General features: G+C 39.1%; 1 protein-coding gene across 2 annotated transcripts in view; it reads right to left on the reverse strand.

Annotated features, from left to right (window-relative positions):
• Positions 1–538: 538 nt before the first annotated feature.
• HTR1F (5-hydroxytryptamine receptor 1F) overlaps positions 539–23,276 on the reverse strand; it is a 95,064-nt gene continuing 72,326 nt past the window's right edge. For both annotated transcript variants that reach the window (XM_039333804.1, XM_039333803.1), the window contains exons 2-3: positions 10,641–10,775; positions 539–2,444 (exon numbers count right to left, since the gene is read on the reverse strand). In XM_039333804.1, coding sequence (XP_039189738.1) covers positions 1,292–2,407 — 1,116 coding nt within the window. In that variant the 5' untranslated portion in view covers positions 2,408–2,444; positions 10,641–10,775 and the 3' untranslated portion in view covers positions 539–1,291. The remainder of the gene's footprint in view (positions 2,445–10,640; positions 10,776–23,276) is intronic.

Here is a 23,276-nt window from a genome sequence, read left to right on the forward strand (position 1 = left end):
CATGCGCACTCTCTCTGTCTCTCGTGCGCGCACACACACACACACATACACACACACTCCATTTGGTACCATGTCATATGCCCAACTTAAAGAAAATCTGGTAATAGGAATAGACAATATTGATATATATACTTTAATAAGAGCTGAAAGCCTACCAAAGCCCCAGGAAACAACATTGCACCATTTGTGAAGAGATGAAAAGTGCCCTTGGTAAAGCAGATAAGCTCTGCATGACTTGTCCCTGGTGATATTACTGGCTGAAGCCTTGTGATAAAAGGGCTATGGGCCATGGCTTTTGGAGACAGTGAAATTTTAATGTGAACAAGTTGTGTTCCATAATCTCCCTCTGAGCTAGACTAGGCTGAGGAATATATTTAAAGAATACACTTCCTTAAGGAGAGTGACCTTTTGTCTATCCCATGCCACCACACAAGGAAGTGCTATTGCCAAACTCTTACTTTTTTTTAAATAACCCTACTATTATTTCCCATATTTATTACATATGTTATAATTTAAGTTGTTCCAGCTTTAAAAAATAAAAGAAAATAAATTTATCCTATAGGATTTTTAAATATTACAGCAATCATTCTTGCTGTATCTTCTTGATTTTAAGATCCTAGAGAACTGATTACCATGACCCCTTATGTGTTCCTTGCATTTCCAGTTGTGTGCTCTTGTACTCACTGAAGGGTTGAATGACCCATTCTCACAAATATTCGTACAATTTTCTGTGTGTCTAATAATTATAACCACTTTTACTTATTTGTATAAACTTTTATAGTTTCTTTTCTTCCCAATATACACTTTAACACATAAAGAACATTCATTATGATATATTGATGATACAAAACAGATACTTAATAATTGGCTCCTTTCTTAAACAGAGTGCACATTGTAATAAGTTAAATATGTAAACAATTAGAGCTACTACACAAATAATTGTTGAACTGAATTTGTCGTATATGTGTAGATTCTCATCCAATTTCTGGCACCACAACTTAATCAATCCAGCTTGATTTAAATTTCTGGGAAGCTTTCTGGAAAGACTTGAGGCTAAGTTGTACATTATATATTTGTTTCAAATACTGCTAAATTATGGCATAAAATCAGGGCTATGAATGCACATGTAATATACAATTCTGATAAAACTTTTTGAACTTCATTTTACCCTTTGATTTGATAAATTCTCAAGTGCAATAGACAAAGTTTCATCAAGGGTAGATCTAGTCTTTTCTCCCCCCAAAAAATCAGATTTAAATCAACCAATGACTAAATCACTCTTTTTTTTTTTTCAGAGAGAGCTCCTACACTGAATAAGTTTCTGGAATGCTTTCTTAAAATCTTCATTAAAGATTGTGTAAATCAGTGGGTTAACAAGAGAATTGATATATCCCAACCATGTCAGAAAATTAGACATTTCTTCTGAAATTTGACATCTTTCACAGGTATTAACGACCACCTCTTTTACAAAGAAAGGCAGCCAACAAATCACAAAAGCACCCAAAATCAAACCAAGGGTAGTCGCTGCTTTCCGCTCTCTTGTAGTAGAAATGCGTTGCCTTTTCCACCCTTTTTCATTCTTAGATTCTGAATCAGGGCTTCTCAGTGAAAACTGAATTCTGTCCAAATCTCCCGAAGTGTTAGACCTTTTATCTTTTGTACGTGATGTAGTTGAAGATAGCCGGCAGCTTTTCTCATTTGCTTCCAAGAGGTCTTGCCCATTTGCTTCCTCTTTAAGAACCCGACTCATACTCCTTCTATGAAAAGTCTTGGCTGCTTTGTATATTTTGTAGTAAAGAATCAGAATTAATGTCAGTGGGATATAAAATGCTCCAAATGTAGAATATATAGTGAAAGCAATGTGGTCATGCTTAATGATGCACTCGTCATCTTTGCTGGCTGCTTGATGTCTCCAAAACAATGGTGGCATTGAAATGAAGATGGAAATAATCCAGACAATAGCAATCATAAAGCCAGCATGTTTAGGCGTTCGCTTCCTGGCATATTCCACAGCATCAGTGATTGCTCTGTAGCGATCTAAAGCAATGGCTGAAAGGTGAAGGATGGAACAGGTACAGCAGGTGATGTCGACACTAAGCCAAATATCACACATCACCTGACCCATGATCCAGGTTTCTTTGACAATGTAGACAATGCTGAAGGGCATGACGAGGATGGCCACAAGGAAATCAGTGACTGCCAAAGAGCATATTAAGTAGTTTGCAGGGTGGTGGAGTTTCCGTGTCGCAATTATTGCAGTCATCACTAGAGAGTTGATAACTGTTGTCATCACTGCTAGAACAGAAAGGGTAATAGAAACTAGAATCTTGGAAGTTCCTTTTTTAAATGATTCTGTATCATTTTGTTCCAGTGTATAATTTTGTTCAGTAAAGTTTAGGAAACCCATTATTTCCTTGAAGATTGTCTTTGCCTAATGAAGATATCTGCAGGGAAATAGTTTAGAAAGCAAAAACAACAATTAAAACTCCCCATTCTATATATTTTCCAGTGTTATACAATACACAAGAGGTTTTTTTTAAAGACTTTCTTCCCAATTTTTTCTGTCAAAACTTTGAGTAGAGTATATTTGAGGATTTTTATAGAAAAAAGAAGGAATCAAATATGTTTTTCATGAAACTGAAGTTGAATTTATAGCTAAGACTAGTATATCTACACACATGCTATACCTATCACACTATTCGGTTTCAGGATTAGCAACATTGCAAAGTAAAGAAAGGCAAGGGAAAAATAGTAAGCCAAATAAATTAGAGAATTGATATAATTAGAAGAACAGTTTCTTGATATCGCTCCCTATGTAGCCATCCTATGCTTCCATAACACTCATCTAGCGTTTGATATTCCGTGCAGTACACTTAGAATGAAATGCAAGATTGGTTAAAGCAAAACAGGTGTGATATTAAATCTGCCCCTGCATTTTCTTCTTTTAAATATTAACAAGGATCAGAATAGAGCAAGTGTCACAAGTGTAGTACCATTGAGCCCTTCCTCTCTGCTGCTATCATTCTGAGCTCTAATTCTCAAAACTGGTATTACTATCTACAAAAAGTAAGATGTATTATCAAAAAACAAAACACAGAAATACAGATATTAGATACAGGACTGATAAGGTGCACAATACACAGTTAAGAAGAACAAAAGAAAAAAAGAAAAGAAGAGAAAAGGAAAAAGAAGAAGCCCAAAACACTGTTAGTATTTCCCCCCAAAGAAGAATTTATTCAAAAAGTGTTTTGAATAGCATTTTGTTCTCAAGGAATAGTCTTAAAAGATGAGAGGGATTTTATACTAATGCAATTTGACATTTTACCTCCTTTAGTTCTCAAGGATAGATTCAAAAAAATCTTCTTTACAGAAAAATCCTGCCCTTTCTGTCTGGGTGCTATATTGTGATTTCTATAGAGATTCTCATAAGACTCTGAACACTTTTCTCTGGCTATTTCCATGGTAGTCAGCTGAGTTCAGACAAGAACTTTAGAACAATGCTTATCATAGCCAAATTCATATTGATAGCCTGCAGGACTAAATCACTGTTAACAGTAGATTAAGCCATGAAATGTCTTATTCACCTATATTTTATTGGCTATAATAATAGAATCTCTCAAGTCTGCTTATGTTTCATCTTCTCTTCCCCTTATAACCCATTGAGTCAGGAAGAGTCAGACTCTTCCTAATGCTATTTCCAGGTTCCCTTAAAAACTACTCCATGGCTCCCTGTACCAATTCACATTCTTATTTTCCATTCCTAGTGGAGCCCTGGCATTCACTATCTGTCTTTTTAGTCATTAATAATTGCCTGGTGATTGTGAACATCTCTGTAATAGAAACAATGTTACTGATTTCTTCATTCATTTTTTTAAAACATTATATTTGACATATATTTGTGTCCTTCAGATTTCCTGAAAAAACAGTATTTGTAATAATTAGTTTAAAGGGTAACATTAGAGGCAACATTCACTGCAAATAATCATAGCAACTGATAGACATAAGTGCCCAGGTACTTACATTCAAATGAAGAAAATAAAATAATGCCAACCCTTGGCAACATCCAGGAAAAGATAACTTGGATAATTTCAAAATATAACATTTATGTATTTTAAAACCAGATATTGATCAGTATAAGAAAGTAATTGTTACATCCCATTTAATCATTTTTCTAAGAGTTGCTAACATAATCTGATCTTCATTAAATATTACCTTGTACATATTGACAAAGATGAACTATTGAGGATTCTTTGGTTTAGAAATAGTCTAACTGTGCTATGGAGTCCATATTCAATGCAAATTCAATAGATCAAAGTGTTTGCCAAAATTGTAGAATAGCAATTTTTAAGAATTCTTTCAGGCTAGTCTTACGTGTGCCTACTCTTCCCAGACTTCCTCTTCTACTTTTGACTATGGAAAATCACTAAGGTGGGATACACACAAACAAACAAATAGGTATCCAAGGAAAGGAAAGAGTAAGCTGGAATGAAAGTTGGAAAAATGAATTCTAGAATTAACAGATTGGAGTCAGAGTCTAGAGGGAATAGTGGTATTGTAAACTTTATTTATTCTCTAGAAGAATAGAGATAAATTAGAAAGGACATGCATTAAATTCCAAGTTTTTGCCTTTGATATTTATTCATCTTTTTTGTTTAATACCTGTCATGGCTACATCTTTCCTATCTAAGCTTCATGAGCTGACAGCCTGACATTATCAAGGGGGAGGAGGGAAAAATTGGAATGTAAGGAGGAGGAAGGGTGGGGGGATAAAAGCCCAGCTGAGCTGGCTGCATTGTGAGAAGCTTCAGCCAGCCAAGGTCAACCATCAATATGCAGAGCTGAAACTGAAAGCCTGTTTCCTAAACAACATACAAGCACCTAATTGGACAGTTACAGATAATGGGAGGATGGTGGGAGGTGGGGGGGGGGAAGAGGAAAATTTATTTTGTATTGTTTGTGCAGGAAAACTTCAGATTTAGCTTACATTGCTTCTGTAATCCCTTAAGCTTCAGTAAAGTATACTCTTGGCAAAAACAAATGACCAGAAGTCTTTCTTTGCTAGATGACTGACTGGGATGATTGACAATACCACTATTAAAAAAACTTCTCTTTTTCTTTATCTTTTTCATCACCCCACCTTCTAGGATCCAATAATATTTCCTACAAACTCTTCAGGAATAGGAAGGCACAGGACAGATATTTGTCAGGAAGTCTAAAACAGATCCTTGATGTTATTGCTAGTAGTACAAGCTTTCTCTCCCAGTACACACAACAACTTTGTTATGGAGTAGAGATTATTTTCACATGGAGTGAAATGACAGGGACATGTTATTCCTGTGCACCATAATGATCCAAATACTCTTCATGAATCCTGCCAGTGTTATTCATGATAAATAACAGACATATTACATTGTACCACAATTTTAATATCATAGTTAATTTTCCTCCTCTTATACTTTTGCTTTTCAATGTGGTTTCTCAACCACTCTGTTTTAATGCAATTTCTAATTATATAATGAGCCTCTCATTTATGTTTTCAAATGGTACTTCTTTCTTCATCTTTGGTTTAGCGGCTGGAAAAAAGATCTGTTAGTCTTAATCAAAGCCACTGAGTGCTGAGAAGAATGGAAAAATGAAGGACTGTCGACAAGCAGGTGATTTTGAGTACAAAACTATATGTCTGTATCATATAGGAGTAGTTGTCTCTTAGCGACATTTGACACAATATACCCATGGCTGAGAAATCAGTAGAAATTGTCTCTTTCTAGTTTTATGAGTAGGCTCCATTGCATCATTTGTTTCAGTATTTCAGAATGCTTTAGTTGAAATTATTGATTTTTTAAAAGCAAGGAATTACTGGCAAATTTAGAGGTGCAGCTGTCTGACTGACTCTCTGTTAACTAGTGACAGCTGAGCTGAAGAATCCTCTTAAGAATGTATATGACAGTAAAAGGTTCAGAGGGGGTGGAAGTAATTTGAAGAAAGCTTGCAGATTTCTCAAAGATTTTGGAAGTTGTGGAGGTGGAGAAGACAGATGGATTCTGAGTTGCTACCAGAACTGCTATTTGCAAACAGAGAGGGTTACCATGATTTATGCCAATTCACAATACTGCAGTTTTAGAAATACACTCATTTTATTAAATAAGTATCTAGAAGAGGTAACAGTAGCCAGCAACCTGGACAGTTTTAAAGTAGGATTAAATAGATTCATAAAAGAAATAATGATGCCTCTATATTGCTTCCAGAATTTTTGTGTACTATGCCTATTTATTCAAGTTACTAGGAATGGCAAGTAGAAGGTTATTATTTTCATTTGTATTGGTACTTCTCCAACTCTTTTAGTAGCAACTCCTGAATCTGGAAGTTCTGTTTAGCTATCACTCCTTCTACACCATTTCTCCTTTACATAATATTATTTCCCTTTAAAGCTATTCAAAGGCACAGTATTTTGTGGTGGACATGTATGTGTAAGGAATATTGATAAATGTAATCTAAAATCACATAGCTGAGTGATACATATATTACGCATCTTCTGAAACTTGCTTTTCCTAAACACATATCATTTGAAAGTTATCTTTTGACAATTTATACTATGGAGATAGGAACTGGAAAAAATATGAGTTTCTAGAAACATAATTTGATAGATAACACAATAGTGGAGATAAAGGACATTAGCAGAGGGATTTTTTCTCCCTCCCAAAAAGGCTCTATGTGGAGGTTAGTGGACTAGCTATAGTTAGAAATTATTGTTTTTTCCCCCTCTATCTAGCTTTAACTCATCACCAATAAAGGCAGTTAGAGGAGAACATGCTATAATTACTAATCAAGAATGAAAAATTCTAGCTTCCATATTGTTCAGGTACAGAAATGGCAGAGTTGACCCATGGCCTCCCAAAAACAGCTGCTGAATGATAGAAAGTAAGGTACTTTTGAATAAATGTAGAATGAAGAAACCTTCCATAATTAACAATTCATGTATTACTTTCCCTTGTGTCCTCATAGTAGTTTCAGATTAAATAAAAAGAATAGCATTGTATTCTCATCTAAATATTTAGGAAGAGTAATAGATCTGCTCATATTGAAAATCCATTATTATATTACATTTTCTTGTATGAAGTAAAAGACCAGGACATTATGTGGTGAGAATTTTTCCCCAAAAGCAACAACTGCTTGAGGGTGACTAAAATCCTTAACAAATAGCTGCCTATAGGATTTTGCCTTGACCCTATTATGCTTGAAGATTTCAGTGTCTCATATTTATTTTATTGGTGATATTAATCTTTTACAGATGCATCCATATAATGCTACATACATACATGAAAAACATACATACATTTTCTTCCTGAAAAGGTCAAGGCTTTCTGATCAAAACAGGGACTTCAGCATTTGTTTAGGATGTTTATTGAGAAATGCAATCAGCCATGAATGTGACCCTGCTGAAACACAGTCATGAATGAAATTGTCTTCCTAAATTTGTCAACCATTTTCCTTCTGTTGCTCAAAAGTGCAATCATGTAAACTTTACTCTTGCCTAACCCGCATGAGCTTGCAAATGCAGCTTTTTTCTACTGTTCGTAGAGACCCCAAAGAAAATCTTATTTGTAGATAAGCATAAAGAAACTAATTAGATCATGCAATCAACCTGCAGTTTACTGGAATATTTATTCCCAAACCCCCTTCTTCCATCTTTGTTGAGTTGTGCCAAGGATCACCTTCTCATTATGTTTCAAAAGTATCTTTAAAGCTGCATGCATTTATCAATCAAACATAAACTGTGAAGAATAAAGATATATGGTGAGATAAAAATCCTTACCCCAAAGTTTCTCCTGACAAGCCTAGAAAACCTCTCAGAATTACAATTGTATTTGGCTTTATCAATATTATGGGTATACTATACATTGCATTTCTGGTGAATGCCTAACCCTTAAAAAAATGACCAGAAATTTTGTGTTAATGTTCAGAAGAATAATCACTTTTTGATCTGGCTCCTTACAAGGAACACTTGATGCTTTTTAACAAGCTGGATATATTCAGGGCTTTTTTTCTCATAGAACACCCAGAACAGAGTTCTGGCATCTTTCTGGGATGGAACCTTGTAGGGTAGGCAAGGTGGGTTGTATGATGTGTGTGAGTTCCGGCACTTTTTTTTTTTTTTTAAGAAAAAAAGCACTGGATATATTGAATGTAGTATGTCTAAGTAAAAAGCAATTTGAAGTGTTTGCTTCTGATTTGTTCTATCTTCGTTCATATTCAAAAGATTTGGCTGTATAATGGGAAGGGTGTAAACCCTAGATGCGACACCAGAAGCAACAACTTGAGATCTTCTGCTAATATCTGCATGGGATTATGCATTTCCTATTCAGAAAGTGCTTCCACGGATGATACTTCAAGATGTAAACTGCCTAGAGCTGAAGTTAAGATTGGCAGTTATACAAATGTTTTAAATAAAATACTTTTTATTGTGCAATTCCCTTTCAGCATTTTATAGAAATACAGGCAACATTATTTTGAGCAGGTGGTCCTCCTTTAATTTCTTATTTGATCTTTTTCTTTTTTTTAACAGCAGGAAATCTCTAAGGAGGGAACACACAGTGACTTTTTGGTTGGGAACAGTGAGAATGGAATAGAATGATATTGGAAGCATTCATAACTGTCCATATTGGGCCACTTCAATTCATATGTCACACCAACTCTATTCTATTTTGTTCTGTTTTACTTAAAAGCTTACTCTTCCCCCAGATTACTCTGGGTGGTTTACAGAAGGGAAAATGTTATGTATGCCTAGCCAAAATTACCTATTATATTACAAAAGAAGGCCACTACACACTCAACAAACAATGTAAATCCAGTCTTGGGGGGAAAAACCCCTCCTTATTCAAAGATGTATTGTACCTTATGGGTATAAGTCCAGTGAATTACTCTTTTAGGAAATATATATGCTTTCAGTATTATTGCTGAACTTACAATTCCTGAGGGAGCTAAATTGGTACACTTTTGGTTTCTTAGTATATGCCACAGGTCGGCAACCTGCGGCTCCGGAGCCGCATGCGGCTCTTTGAGCCTTCCCCTGTGGCTCCCAGCCTCCTCTGCCTTTGCAGAGAGAGACAGAGACACAGAGAGGCAATTGCGCTTCTCTCTCTCTTTGTGTGTGTGTGTGTGTGTGTGTGTGTGTGTGTGTGTGTAAAAGAGAGTGCACTCACAGTGTTCTCCGAGGAGCTGAAAAGCTTACTGGGCAGAACTCCTCCCTTTGTGCGTCTCTGCAGGAAGCAGGAAGCAGGAAGGGCAGGAGAGAGATAGCCCAGCTAGGCTGACTCAGGAATTCTGGGAGTTGAACTCCATGAGTCATAAAAGAGACGAGGTTGCCTACCCCTGAGTTTGTTGGAGAACAGCTTGAAGCTTGCCAGGTGAGCAGCAGATAGGAGGGGGGGGGAAAGAGAGAGAGAGAAAGAGAGAGAGGGAGGGAGAGAGAGAGAGAGAGAGGAAAGAGAGAGAGAAAGAAAGAGAGTGGGGGAAGAGGAGTGGCAGACCAAGGGCAGATAGAGAGGGAGGGAGAGAGAGACAGAGAGAGAGAGAGACCCTTTTGACATCTAAAATGAAGATAACACTGCATATATCCTTTTTTTACCTTTGTGTGTATGTAATTTTATTCTCTTAAAGCATTCTCCTGGTGATCATTGTTTTAATAGTATGGATATTTCCAACAGTCATAGTTTTACTTTTATTTTTAATGTGTGTGTGTGTGTGTGTGTGTGTGTATGTATGTATGTGTATATATATATATATATATATATATATATATATATATATATATATACATACACACACACACACACACACACACACACACACACACACACATACACATCTATAATAAAGGTAAAAAAGGATATATGCAGTGTTATCTTCATTTTAGATATCAAAAGGGTTTTGCGGCTCCCGGTGTTTTGTTTTTGGTGGGAAACGGGTCCAAGTGGCTCTTTGAGTGTTTTGGGTTGCCTACCCCTGGTATATGCAATTGAAAGCATAATTGAACTTAGCTCTTGCGGTTCTCTCTTTTGTCTGCACAGAATTGCTTGTGGCTGCTGCAATCAGGGAAGACTTGACTCCTAATGTTACATTCTTAGGATAGTTTATTATTCCCATACCAAATCTCACAGTTAAACCTCTTTCTGAAACTCCAGCTCTTAAGCAGCAGATATCTTCTGACCAGATATTTAATGCACAAATCCAGATTCATTAGATGGCAACCAAGAGATTTTTTTAAAAATCTAACTTTTTCAGTATCTTGGTGATTATTAAGTTTAACAAACAATCAACTGATATTTTCAAAGATTAAAAAGTTCAGTCAATTGATGGTAGAATCAAAAGAAAAAATACAATGTGTGGAATAAGAGCAGCATTGTGTATGATAATTGGAGGAAAGTTTTTCATATGCAAGATTAGAATTTCAGTTAAGGGAACTGTAAATCGTAAACTGTTATTTCTTTTGTTGTACATGTTAAAACTTGTAACAGCTAGCTTTAGGGCAACATGATTTTCTGCTGACTCTTGGATGGGCAAGGAGTATGATGAAAATGTGTGTGATAGAACAGAAAGACAAAGATGATAGACCACTGATGAAACAAGAGTTCTTATTAGACCTTTTCTTGAAGCTCCATCCATCAATGTGAACCCTGAACATGGTCCCAATTTTAATCCAAAGTTCTGCTTTGAGGTGAATAATTTCCAGTAGGGTTCTTTTGGGAAAGGATGGAGAACGATTTTTATTTGCCATTCTGTAATAAAAAGAAGAAGAAAAATGTTAATGTAGTGGATTAGAGGGTTCTGGACTTTCTTATACTTTTGCAATGTTTGTCATTTTTATATATACATTTTATTAAATCTTTTATAAAGAATATAAAAATAAACACTAATAGAGAATAAAGCAAGGAAGGAAGGAAGGAAGGAAGGAAGAAAGAAAGGAAGGAAAAGAAATAGAAGTTTCCAATTTCTTCTGCAGTAAATGTAAATTAAATTACAATATTAACTCTTGCTCTAAGACAGTGGTTCTCAACCTTTCTAATGCTGCGACCCCATAATACAGTTCCCCATGTTGTGGTGACCCACAACCACTTATACATCACTGGGTGCCAGGGGCATGGCCAAAGAAAAGGGGGAAAAATGGCGGACAGCCTTGTTTGGCGACCCCCGTGAAATGGTCGTTCGACCCCAAATGGGGTCCCGACCCACAGGTTGAGAACCACTGCTCTAAGATTATAAAAAGGTCCAGAATGTAGTAGAAGAAATCTGTTTCTCAAGTTTTAAAATAGGGCAGTTTAAGATGTTCAAATAGGAGAAAATGGACACAAAAATACAGGCTTGACAAATTCTTATATTTTCTTTCCATTTTGGAATAAACATACTGCATTTTAGCAACAATGAATGAATTTTTTTCCCTATTGTTTTCTTCCAAGATATTTTTACTGAAATAAAGCTGCACTTGGAAGCATTTCACTGAACCAAAAGCAAATGATAGCATGCAGGTGTTTGCCTGAAGATATTTTGTACCAAGAAAAATACTTAAGGCTTTTTGTTGATAGTCACAGTTCTGAAGCAGTGCCAAAAATTAACAAGGCAAGTCAATCATATTCATTTTTATTGCAGTCTGAAGCACTGATGTAATACAGTAGCAACATTTGAAAACAATTTACAGAAGTAAAAATACCATTTCATGGCAATTGCTTCTATAAATTGTCATAGTTGCTATTTTTAGAATGATCAAATATATTTCACTTGGTTATTGTTTAAATAAGATTTGCTTTGCTTGCTTCCTGAGGCCATTTTAAATTAATTCTATCAATATAAACAAACCTCTAATTGCTGATCAGTAAGTATATAAACTTTCATTACTCAGCAAGACCATACATTTCATTATTTATGTTAAAAGTGATGTCAGCATGTGTTAACTTATTTTCAACCTAAATTTAAGTACTTTGTACTTTCTATTTGTTAAATAAAAATGACACTGTGTCTGTTTGATATGCTATATTATTTGTATATTTTCCCTCTTTTCTCTGTAATTTTATATAGTTGTGTGTAAAAATGCACTCTGTCCTGTAGGGGTTATATTAGATTAGTATAAAAAGACACATTCAGATGTGATCATGCTTTGATTGCAGAATAATATAAATGATATTCAGACATATTGCTTTTCAGGGAACTTACCATGAGTAAGAAGGAGCCAGGTATGCCAGCGTTTGAAAATTATTTCTATATTAGTTTACACATTTAGCAACAATCCTTTTTAACCAGATACAGCAAAAATACACCATTCAATTTACCTAACAAAAGTATAGTTTAACAGAATAGCAGAGCTGGAAGGGACCTTGGAGATCTTCTAGTCCAACCCCTTGCTCTATCAGGAGACCATATATCATTTTAAACAAATGGCTGACCAGTCTCTTCTTAAAAGCCTCCAGTAATGGAGCGTCTATAATTTTGAAGGCAAGTCATTCCACTGGTAGATTGTTCTTACTGTCAGGAAATTTCTCCTTAGTTTTAGGTTAGTTTCCATCCATTGCTTCTTGTCTTGCATCCTGGTGCTTTAGAAAATAAATTGACCTCCTCTTCTTTGTGGCAGCCCCTCAAATATTGGAACACTATTAGTGGCTATCAAAGAACCACTAATCCTTCTGTTTATTAGACTTTACATACCCAATTCCTGCAGTTGTTCTTTATATGTTTTAGTTTCCAGCCCCCTAATCATCCTTCTTGGTCTTCTCTGGACTCTTTCCAGAGCTTATTTACTAACATCAGCTAACATCAAATAGTTAACTAGCAATAATGGGATAAAAAGCAAGGCCAGAACAAAGATAAAGAGTGACATGAAAGGCATGAATTTTCATTATGTATATCAAAAGACATAAAATTTCCAGACTACTGGAGCCCCATGCCTAATTTGCAGGGAGAGTCCTGTGGGGAGTGGTCTTTGGTGGTTCCAACTTTAACCCTTTTATGTATATAACAGACACAGAATAGAAATGAAAAGCCAGATGATTCTTCCTTCAATTTACAACATAAAGGAATAATCTGGTGGACAGATATACTGTATGATATAATCATATATCATTATGTCCTGTAAGTCTATAGAAAACTGATAATGACATTTCTGGCTTTGAATACAAGGGATGAATTATGAAACTGAGACACATACTTTACCAGAATCTAAAGTCTTACAAAAGATCTTTTGAAGATCAAGAAAAGATAAATAGAAGCTTCCAAAGATTTTTCCAATCAATATAGGAATTAAGAACATTATATTTATATTACACTTATCATACAATCCCTTTTTCAAACTGGCAGAAATACACCATGGCCAATTCTGAACAATTCCAAGCAGTGTGCCTCGATTTTTTTTAACCATATGGTATCCCAGTGTTAAAAAAGGGAATATGTTCTTATACCTCAGCATATTCATACATAAATTATAAAAAGGAACAGTATGGATCCAAGCACCTCTCCATCAGCAATCAGCACCCAGATCAGCATAGATTTAACTCCAAGAATAACATCAGACCAACAATCAAGTAAACAATACCCCAATCAAGAAACTGCCAAAGATCCAACAATAAGCAGCCTAAACAAAGAATTTCTAAGACCACTCCCATCAACACTGAAGGACAAGCCACCAGAATATGAACTGACAGCAAACTGCACTCCTTACTAGTGCTGATGCTGTTACCTAGTTAGTTTAATGAAATGTCTGCAAGAAAGCAACAAGCTCAGAGAGCACCAAGGACCCCTCATTTCAACCCTGAGCTACAAATAATCTCCTTTATTGGTACTGCAACCCATGTCATAAATACATGCCAGTTACCAAATATCCAAATTTTGATTGTATAATCATGGGAATGCTGCAATGATTTTATGAAAACCTGTCATAAGACACTTTTTTAAAATGCTGTTACAACTTTGAACAGTTACTAAATGAATGGTTGTAAGTTGACTATCTGTATATACTCAGTGCTAGTGTATTCACTTTATGATACATATAGATCATACACATACATCCCTAAAACAGACTGAAATATAATAAAATATGGTATTGGTTACTGTTGGTCTTTGGAGTAGACCAAATATGCTTTCTGTCAGATCCTTTTCATCAAGTTTGAACAGGGTGAGGCTATTCAAATGAGATTCTTCCATAAATTCAGTCATAGGCTCTTCAGTAAGCAGAATTCAACATTAGTGCCCATATTATTAAGCTACAGCATTCCAGTCTGTAATTTGGCAATGTCTAGATGTGTTGGAGCTTTATCTCCTAAATTTCTCTAGCCAACTTGACCATTCTGCAAATTCTAGAAGTGGCATCTCCAATACATCTAAAGGAATGAGATTAAGTAATGGTGCTTGCACACTGAAGTCAAAGAGCAATCTCTCTTTTCCTACCTTATAACATCAGAAAACATTATCAATTATGCAACAAAAGTATAAGTAAAACTATATTTCATCAGGCCAAGAGCCCATCAAATCCAGCATCCCTTTCCCAGGGTGGCCAATCTCTTGTATATTGGAATCCATAAGCAGAACATGAAGGACATGGCTTGTTCCAATATTGTTTCCCAGAAGTTGTTAATTTCATTTATTAAGTAATGTTCCACACAAACTTTGCTTAACCATAAAGGGAAGCAGAGTAAAAATTTAATGTAGAATCAGAGCCTGAATTTTTTCATGATAAAAAATCTCATGCCTGTATAAACTAGCTTCCAGACTGAGACATTTTGATTATTAAATAAGGTATTTGAGCTGACAGCATTTTGCTGCCTAATTCCCATTCTTGATGTAAAAATAATTAACTGAGCTTCTTTTTCTTGCACAATAACTGTTGACATCCTTACGGCATTTAAAATAAGACGTACACAATGGTGGTTGGCTTTAAAATTTAAGCTGATTATTCAGAATTAATAAGGAAGGACTAGCTTCTGATGGAAGCTAATCTGATTGTGTAAAGCTAATTCAATTTTATACTGTGCCCGGAGATTAAAAATGTAAATTTAGTAGATATTTAAACTGCTAGCCATTTTGTTTAAAAATGGAGAATAATTTCTACACGTATTGCCATTCCTATTCATAATTCTAGAAAACTTTCTGAATCATTCATGATTGTACTAAAGCAACTTTTATTTGTAAGCTCATTCAAGATAAGAAATTAGCAATCAAGTATGGAAAATATCTATGCTTCTTTAAATGTGTGTGTGTGGGAACACATACATGACTGCAATTAAAAAAACTAGGATTTCAGCATAAAAGATGAAAACATAAACTTGATTAATTTTCTCTTAAGAGTTGAGAGACTAAATGTTGCTTTTCAATTGCAAAATACAATTGGAAAAAAAGAAAAATTAATATATCTAAAAAAGATTAGTCATGCTGTATATTTGCTGCAGTTATACAGTATTCTGCCTTTCCTTTAAGAAATTCAAAGTGGATCTTCCCTTCCCATCTCCTTTGAGCCTTGTGATAATCCTGTTACTAGCCCACTGGCTCCCAGCTTTTATGATTGTATGACAACTTGAACATTTTTCTCTCTAATCACAATCTTACAGCTGACCACTATTCCATGCTGTCTTGACAGTTTATATCTAGAAGAAAAAAGTTAATATAGGCTGAAATCACATTGCCTCTTTTCTCCTCATACAAGTAACAATCCTGCACTTACAGTATATTGCAACTTGGCTGAAAATGGAAAGCTTTAAGAACAAGAGTGACTATACTCATTTAAAATAAAATGAACACTGAATGGTTGGTTTGGCTCACTTTAAAATGGCTAATTTGGCTTGCTTAAAAATCATATCTATAGGATTGTAACCTAAATCTCTGTCCTTATAGGCATGTATGCTTCATTGTTTTAACTTTACTTAAAAGGGTTTTTTCATATCAAAGGAAGATGTTTGCTAGTACTAGTGGTGTAGGAGGAAAGATTAGAAGACTAAAATTTGAGAAGACTGTGTAAGCGAACCCTCAAAATAAATACAGATGTACATTTTTCAGCATAGTTTCTCAAGAGTCAGCTTCAAGCAACCAACTTCAAAAATACATGTATACATAATTAGAAACTTATTACATGACTCCTTTGTTGTCATGTCAAAGGCTTAGGACTGTTTGGATAGAATTACAATTTTGACCCTTATTGTCAACATAGATTTACATTTTAAAATAATGCTTATTTGAAAATGCATTCATTCATTTAGGTATTTGTGAACTAAGGGTAATTAAGATTTTAGACCAGCTTATTGCCAATACAAATATTAAACTACTGCATTCTAACCATTGAGCCACCATGGCTAAATATTCAGTTCATTAGAAGATACCCTTGGAAAAAGCTTAATTAACATGCATGCGATTCTATGTGAAATCCAGATAGCTTGCTGTATTATTCTGCTACCTTCCATTCCTAAAGCAATTCACTATAATTTTGTGTCTAATATATAGTTACATGTTGTTGAGTCCTTGGCGAAAAGCAGACGCGAGAAGCAGTTGTAGTTCTCAGGTTTTCTTTTATTCTGTGTTCAGCTTACAGGTGAAGGCTTCAGCAACGCCCAAAAGCTCCCAGCCTCTTATATAGGCAATTCCCGGGTCAATGTGTTACTTTTCCCGTGCCAGCACCCGCGCATGCGCACAGGCGCTGGCGACAGCCTGTCTGGTCCTGGGCAGCTTGCACCTGCCCGGGACTGCCTGCAAACGCCCCGAGCCCGTTTGCAAGGCTCGGGACATAACACCCCTTTCCCCCGGGCTAAGACTACTACCAACATACAATTAGTTCTTGATGCAGTGTTCTACTCCCCAGTGCTCCTACTGTTTACTGGCTTTTGTTTGGCCAGCAATGTTATGTAATCCTCTAAGTATTTAGGAGATTTCCTTGCTCTCTGTGACCTTCTCAGCTCTGGGTTTCTGACAGGTGTTCCCTGACTGAGGGGTGACAAGAGCCTGTTCTCCTTATCATGCCTTGGTGCCTTCCAAGGACTGTGCCCCAATGCCTGGCCTGCTTGCTCGCCCACCGGGCTCGTCAGGCCAGGGCTTCTGTCACTTTGTGACCTGGTTGACCTGCCTAGCTGTAGGCCCTCGGGCCTCTTGAAGTGATAGCCACTGCTGGGCGTCTCTGTAGAACCTCCTAGGTCCGTCCAAGACCTGTCAGGAGGCTGTCCATTCCCTAAACCCCGTTCTGTGTCTGGGCTCATGTGGGTTTCTGTACCTTCCCAAAACTCAGTTACTCCCTGATTTGGGCTAGAGGTGTTGTGGTCGGGACTTGGTTCCTCGACCACCTCCCTGTATGTTTGACCCCCTGTAGGACTTGGGGTAAGGTCAGGCCAACTCTGGGGATTATGTGCCAGCTCTCTTGCGGGGTATGATTTATTGGGATGCTCCCGGGTATCCTCCCTGACTGGAGTACTGTGCTGTGCAGGTGAATAGTGATTGTACCCCCAGGGTGACTCCCTGGTTGGAGTAGGCGTGAATGCCTGGTAGTTGGATAGGCTCTTAGAATTCCTGTTTGGGGCACTCGCGGAATCCTGGAATGGGCCGTTTGTGGCTCCATCGTTGGAGGTGGGCAGCAGCTCGTGCCCCTCCCTTTGCTCTAAAGGGTCCCCCTCCCCCCCTGGAAAAGACCCAGGAGTCTCATCTGAAAGATCCCGCCTAGGGCAGAGTTGGTCGATGTGCCGACGCAGGACACGACCGTTGTCCAGGGCTACCTCGTAGGATAGAGGACCTGTGACCCTGGAAATAGAAGCGGGGACCCATGTATTACCAGGCCCGTAATTGCGAGTCCAAACCGGGGCACCCACAAGTAGTTGTCTAGGTGCCCTAGGATGTGAGGTAGATGAAGGCAGTCTGTCCGGATGCAACGGGTCAAGCTTCGTAGTAAGTTTGCACCCCCAGGGAAGTTCAGCTGGGTTTCTCCCTGTAGAAGTGGACGGTGTGGTGCGGTAAGAAAGGAGAAAGTCAGCCAACCTGTGATGCCAGTCCCCATAGGTGAGTTTTTTCAAGGCGTCCTTTGTGATGCGGACCATGCGTTCAGCCATACCGTTGGTGGACGGGTGGAAGGGTGCAGACGTGGCATGACGAATCATGTTAGCCTGTAAGAAAGCTTGGAATTCGGAGGAAGTAAATTGCGGGCCGTTGTCAGACACGATGACATCTGGGAGCCCATGTGCAGCAAAAATCCCCCTCAGTACCTGAATAGTCTTTGCAGTGGTGGTGGATGAGACAGGTACAATCTCAAGCCATTTTGAATGACTGTCAACGAGGACCAAGAAGAACTGGCCCTGAAAGGGCCCAGCGTAATCAATGTGCACCCTAGACATGGGGACTGTGTTTCCTCCCATCTATGCACAGGAGCTTGGGGCATCTCTGGGCGAGAACGCTGGCACAGGTGGCATGCATGCACCTTAGCTTCAATGTCCTTATCTAAACCAGGCCACCACAAGTGGCTGCGCGCAAGGGCCTTCATGCAAACAATGCCAGGATGACCCTCGTGGAGGGACTCTAAGATCCTAGTCCTCATTGAGGTGGGAATGACAACTCTGTTTCCCCCAAGCAGACAACCCTGAGAAGTGGACAACTCGTTCCTTTTGGACCAGAAACTCTGAAACTCAGGACTAGGGCAGTGCTCAGGCCATCCAGACAAAACCCAAGAAAGGACACGTGAACGTGTGTGATCTGTGCCTGTTTCAGCGGCAACATCCCTGGCATTCAGAGGGGACTCGGGCAAGGCTTGGATGGATAGAATGTTGACAGCTGGCGCAGGGTCAGCTTCTACTACTGGCAGGGGCAATCTACTGAGGCCATCAGCATGGCCCATTTCTTTCCCAGGCTTGTGGAGCAAGGAAAAATCATATGCAGACAGAAAAATAGACCACCTAAGCATTCTAGGGGAAATGATTTGGGGAGTTTGTTTACGTGTGGTAAACAGTCCCAGCAGAGGCTTATGGTCAGTGAAGACCGTGAATTGCCTGCCATATAAGAAATCATGGAATTTTTTAATTCCAGCAACAACAGCCAGAGCCTCCCTGTCTATCTGAGCGTAGTTGCGCTCAGCAGAAGACAGTGTTCTGGAGTAATATGCAACAGGAACCTGAGTTCCATCAGACCTGAGGTGGCTCAGGATGGCTCCTACCCCGTAAGGGGAAGCATCACAAGTGATGCACACAGGAAGGGACTCATTGAAGTGTGCAAGTACACTGTTAGAAGTGAGTAAGGCCTTGACCTCATTGAAACTAGCCTCATGTGTTTGTGACCATTGCCACACTGCTTGTTTGTCTAATAGCCTGTGAAGAGGTTCAGCTACACTAGCTTTATGTGGAAGAAAGGAATTGTAGAAATTCAGGAGGCCCAGAAAGGCCTGAAGTTCGGCCTTAGACTTTGGCCTAGGTGCTTCTAAAATGGCAGTTAGTTTGGATTCAGCAGGGTGAATCCCAGCAGCATCAATTTTGAAACCCAGAAATTCAGTAGAAGGCACCCCAATTTTGCATTTGTCTTTTTTGAGCTTGAGGCCTGTTTTCCTGAATCTTAACAGAACAGCCCTTAGCCTTTCAGCTAGAATGTGTGTGGAGTCTCCTGCAATTAAGACATCATCAAAGTAGGGGCAAACCCCCGGTATGCCCCATAGTGTGTTTTCCATTACGCTTTGGAAAATCCCAGGAGCGACATTCACTCCAAACGGTAGCCTTTTTACCTTGAAGGCCCCTCTGTGGGTCACAATAGTCTGAGCTATAGCAGCATCATCATCAACAGGCAGCTGTTGATATGCTTGAGCTAGGTCAAGCTTTGCAAAAACGCGCCCCCCTTGAGGGAGGCCAGAATATGACTGACCACAGGAACAGGATAGGCATGTTGCTGCAATGCCTTATTAAGAGTGCATTTGTAGTCAGCACAAATGCGAATGTCCCCATTTGCCTTTAGAGGCGTGACAATGGGGGTCTCCCAAGGGCTGGAATCAACAGGTTCTAGGATTCCCTGTTGGATCAGTTGGTCTAACTCAGTGTCAATTTTACTCTTTAAAGCAAAAGGGACCCTTCTTGCTTTAATTCTAATGGGTGTGACAGTGGGGTCTAGTTTTAAGGACACAGGAGGTCCCTTGAATGTGCCCAGTGGGGGCTGAAGACATCTGCAAATTCTTTGCAGACTTCCTGTAGGTCGAGTGTTTGTAAGCTGTTGAGCCCCGTGACGTGTATCCCCAAGGCTTCAAACCAATCGAGTCCTATGAGACTCGTTCGTTCACCCCCTACTACTAATATGTCTAGTGGACCTTCAAAATTCTTATACTGTACGTTAAGGGTGGCCTCCCCCTTAACACACACTCTCAAATTTTGAAAGTCTGTTAACACAATGTCAGAAGGCCTTAATTTAGCCTGAGTTCCACTGCCGGAACAAATCTTCCTAAATGTATGTAAGGATATGATTGAAAGGGCAGACCCCGTGTCTAGGTCCATAGTTAATGGAACCCCTTGTAGCTTCACCTTGAGTGACAGCTTTTTCTTGATGGGCTTGTGTGTGCCTGTCCTGAAGATGCTTCTTCGCGAAGCGCAAAAACCTACCCTATTCTGGCTGGGGACCCTGGTACCTTTCAGCCGCGGTTCTTCCTGAGGTTGTACCTTTCATCGGCCCAGACACACAGCTGCAATATGTCCTTGTTTCCCGCACGCCCGGCAGATAGCGGAGCGGAACTTGCAGTCGGTTCTCCTGTGGCAACCTCCACAGCCGATGCACTTAAGGGGAACTGCAGAGCTTCCTTTCTGATTCCCTTCCTTCATGGGGTGGAGACGGTCGACATCCTCGTCCGGATCCTCCTCGGAGTTCCCTTGGACGTCCTCTTGGTGCACGGATGCAACATCTGGACTGTTCCTGTTTTTGACGGCGCCGCCTGCTGCTTCTTCTGCGGTGACCTCTCTTAAGGCATCTTGGAAGGACAAGTCTTCTTTGGCGAAAAGCCTCTGTTGTAGATCTCGATGCTTTAAACCGCACATGAATCGGTCCCTCAGTCATTCTTCGAGGTCCTTGAACTCGCAGTGCTTGGCAGCCTTCCTCAATGCGGCGATGTATTCCTTGGCCGACTCTCCGAATCGTTGATCCCTCTGCTCGAAGGTGTGGCGCCATGCGATGATGGACATTTTGGGCTGGAAGTGCTCCTTCAATAGCTTCTTTAGATCTGCATAGCTGACAGACTCTAATGGGACAGGTGCTGCAAGGTTCTCTGCGATTTCGAAGGCATCTTGACCGCAGACACAAAGCAGGGTGGCAGCTTTCAAGCTATCTTCCCTCACTTGGTTTACCTTGAGGTAATTTTCCACCCTGGCTACGTAGGACTCCCACCACTCTGGATGTGAGACGTCGAATTCCGAAAGCCTTCCGACTTTTGCCATTTTCAGGAGACGGGTCTATCAGCCAGCCTACCCCCGAATGCGCACTGGATTGGCGGGTAGCTGCCGAGTCAATGCCGTTCCGCCGCTCAGGACTCACTTGGGTAAGCTTACACCTCTTCCTTTCCAGGCGATGTAAGGCATCCCACCTTCGTCGCCAGTGTTGAGTCCTTGGCGAAAAGCAGACGCGAGAAGCAGTTGTAGTTCTCAGGTTTTCTTTTATTCTGTGTTCAGCTTACAGGTGAAGGCTTCAGCAACGCCCAAAAGCTCCCAGCCTCTTATATAGGCAATTCCCGGGTCAATGTGTTACTTTTCCCGTGCCAGCACCCGCGCATGCGCACAGGCGCTTGCGACAGCCTGTCTGGTCCTGGGCAGCTTGCACCTGCCCGGGACTGCCTGCAAACGCCCCGAGCCCGTTTGCAAGGCTCGGGACATAACACATGTCATGTCCACAAATTGCCAATTCTCTTCAGCAATATTTACTACAGGGTATTTCAGATGGATTGCAGAATTCTGAGGCACTGAAAAGAAATATTGAAACCATCTACTTTGCTTACTACAGTCATTCTTCTCTTGCTAAATGAGACGCAATTATGAGACGCATGTGCTCCGCACAGGAGAAGTGTTTTGAGAGAGTGCGCTACGCACAAGAGTTCGCCGCATGCAAGTGGCTTAGTTTACTTCTTACTGAAACACGACACGGCACACACGCATGCATTAGACTTTTTTTTTCTTCAATTTATTTGTGTCCTCCTCCTCATTGTAAAAAAGTTGGTCACCTTAGTATATAAAAATGACAGATATCCCTCCCATACTGAATGTAAGATCTTCCAACACCTCTAATTGCAAAATTCCATTTAATGTCCTTCACTTCTAAAAACTGTTGTTTTTGTAAATAAACAACCAGCACACACCTGCTACATGGTTGAAAGAGAAATTCCATTAAGTAAGCATGTGCCATTTCTGTTCCTGCCATTCACTGATTCAATGACCAATATTTTCATTTAGAGTCTGAAATTGGATGTTGAATGAAAACAGATCTATATTCTGAGTGTGAGCATTAGTGGACAATTTCCAGGTAATTTAACATTTTAAAATATTTTGAGACAGCTAAGACTTGTTAGACTTACTAAACATTATGCTTGGTGTCTCTTCCCCAAGGCCAAGATGGCTGCTGAAGGGTCAGGGCTTTCTTCTCTTATTCGCAATTTGCTGGGTTTGCTGCCAGAGCTAGTTCTTTGGCAGTTTTGCCTCATGGATTTGAATGGAGGCACTTAGGAATAACCCAAGACAATTTTTGGATGAATGTGGACCCACCCAGGAGGGGGAATCTTGAAGATTGTATCTCCTTGTGGGAACAGCCAGAAAGCCAATGGTCTTTTTACATCTCTTCCTATTGGCAGAACATTTTCATAAGCATGATGGGACTTTTAACTGCAGTTTTTGAACATTTGCTTTTGCTCTTTATCTTTAAATGTTAATTGTTTGGTTGAATGCTAATTTATTTCAACCCCCTGCTGGATTTTAGCTGTTCTTTCAGCTTTTTCTCTTTGATTTATTTGGCTGGTCTCATCAACTCCTCCACTTCTGTATGGAAAAATAGCACGTGCCTCTGAATGGTGAAAGTGTTTACATTTGAATTATATATCACTGACTATTCATTCCAGGAATCTGTATTTTATTAATCTGCAAAAGGTCTTTGGATCAAAATAGTCATAAAATATCTTCTCTGTTCTTTCTGTATATTCCCTGCTTCACTTATCTACTTCATTGAGTAGAAATATATTGAATTACAGAGAGGAGAAGGAGGCTAGCAGGGGAAAAAAGAGACTGTCTAGCTAGCATCATGCAATCTTTAGCTGAATTTTTTTCTAAAAGTTTGAT

Source organism: Crotalus tigris, unplaced genomic scaffold, assembly GCF_016545835.1.
Source record: "Crotalus tigris isolate CLP2741 ecotype Arizona unplaced genomic scaffold, ASM1654583v1 scf7180000024508.2633422, whole genome shotgun sequence".
Taxonomy (NCBI): Eukaryota; Metazoa; Chordata; class Lepidosauria; order Squamata; family Viperidae; genus Crotalus; species Crotalus tigris.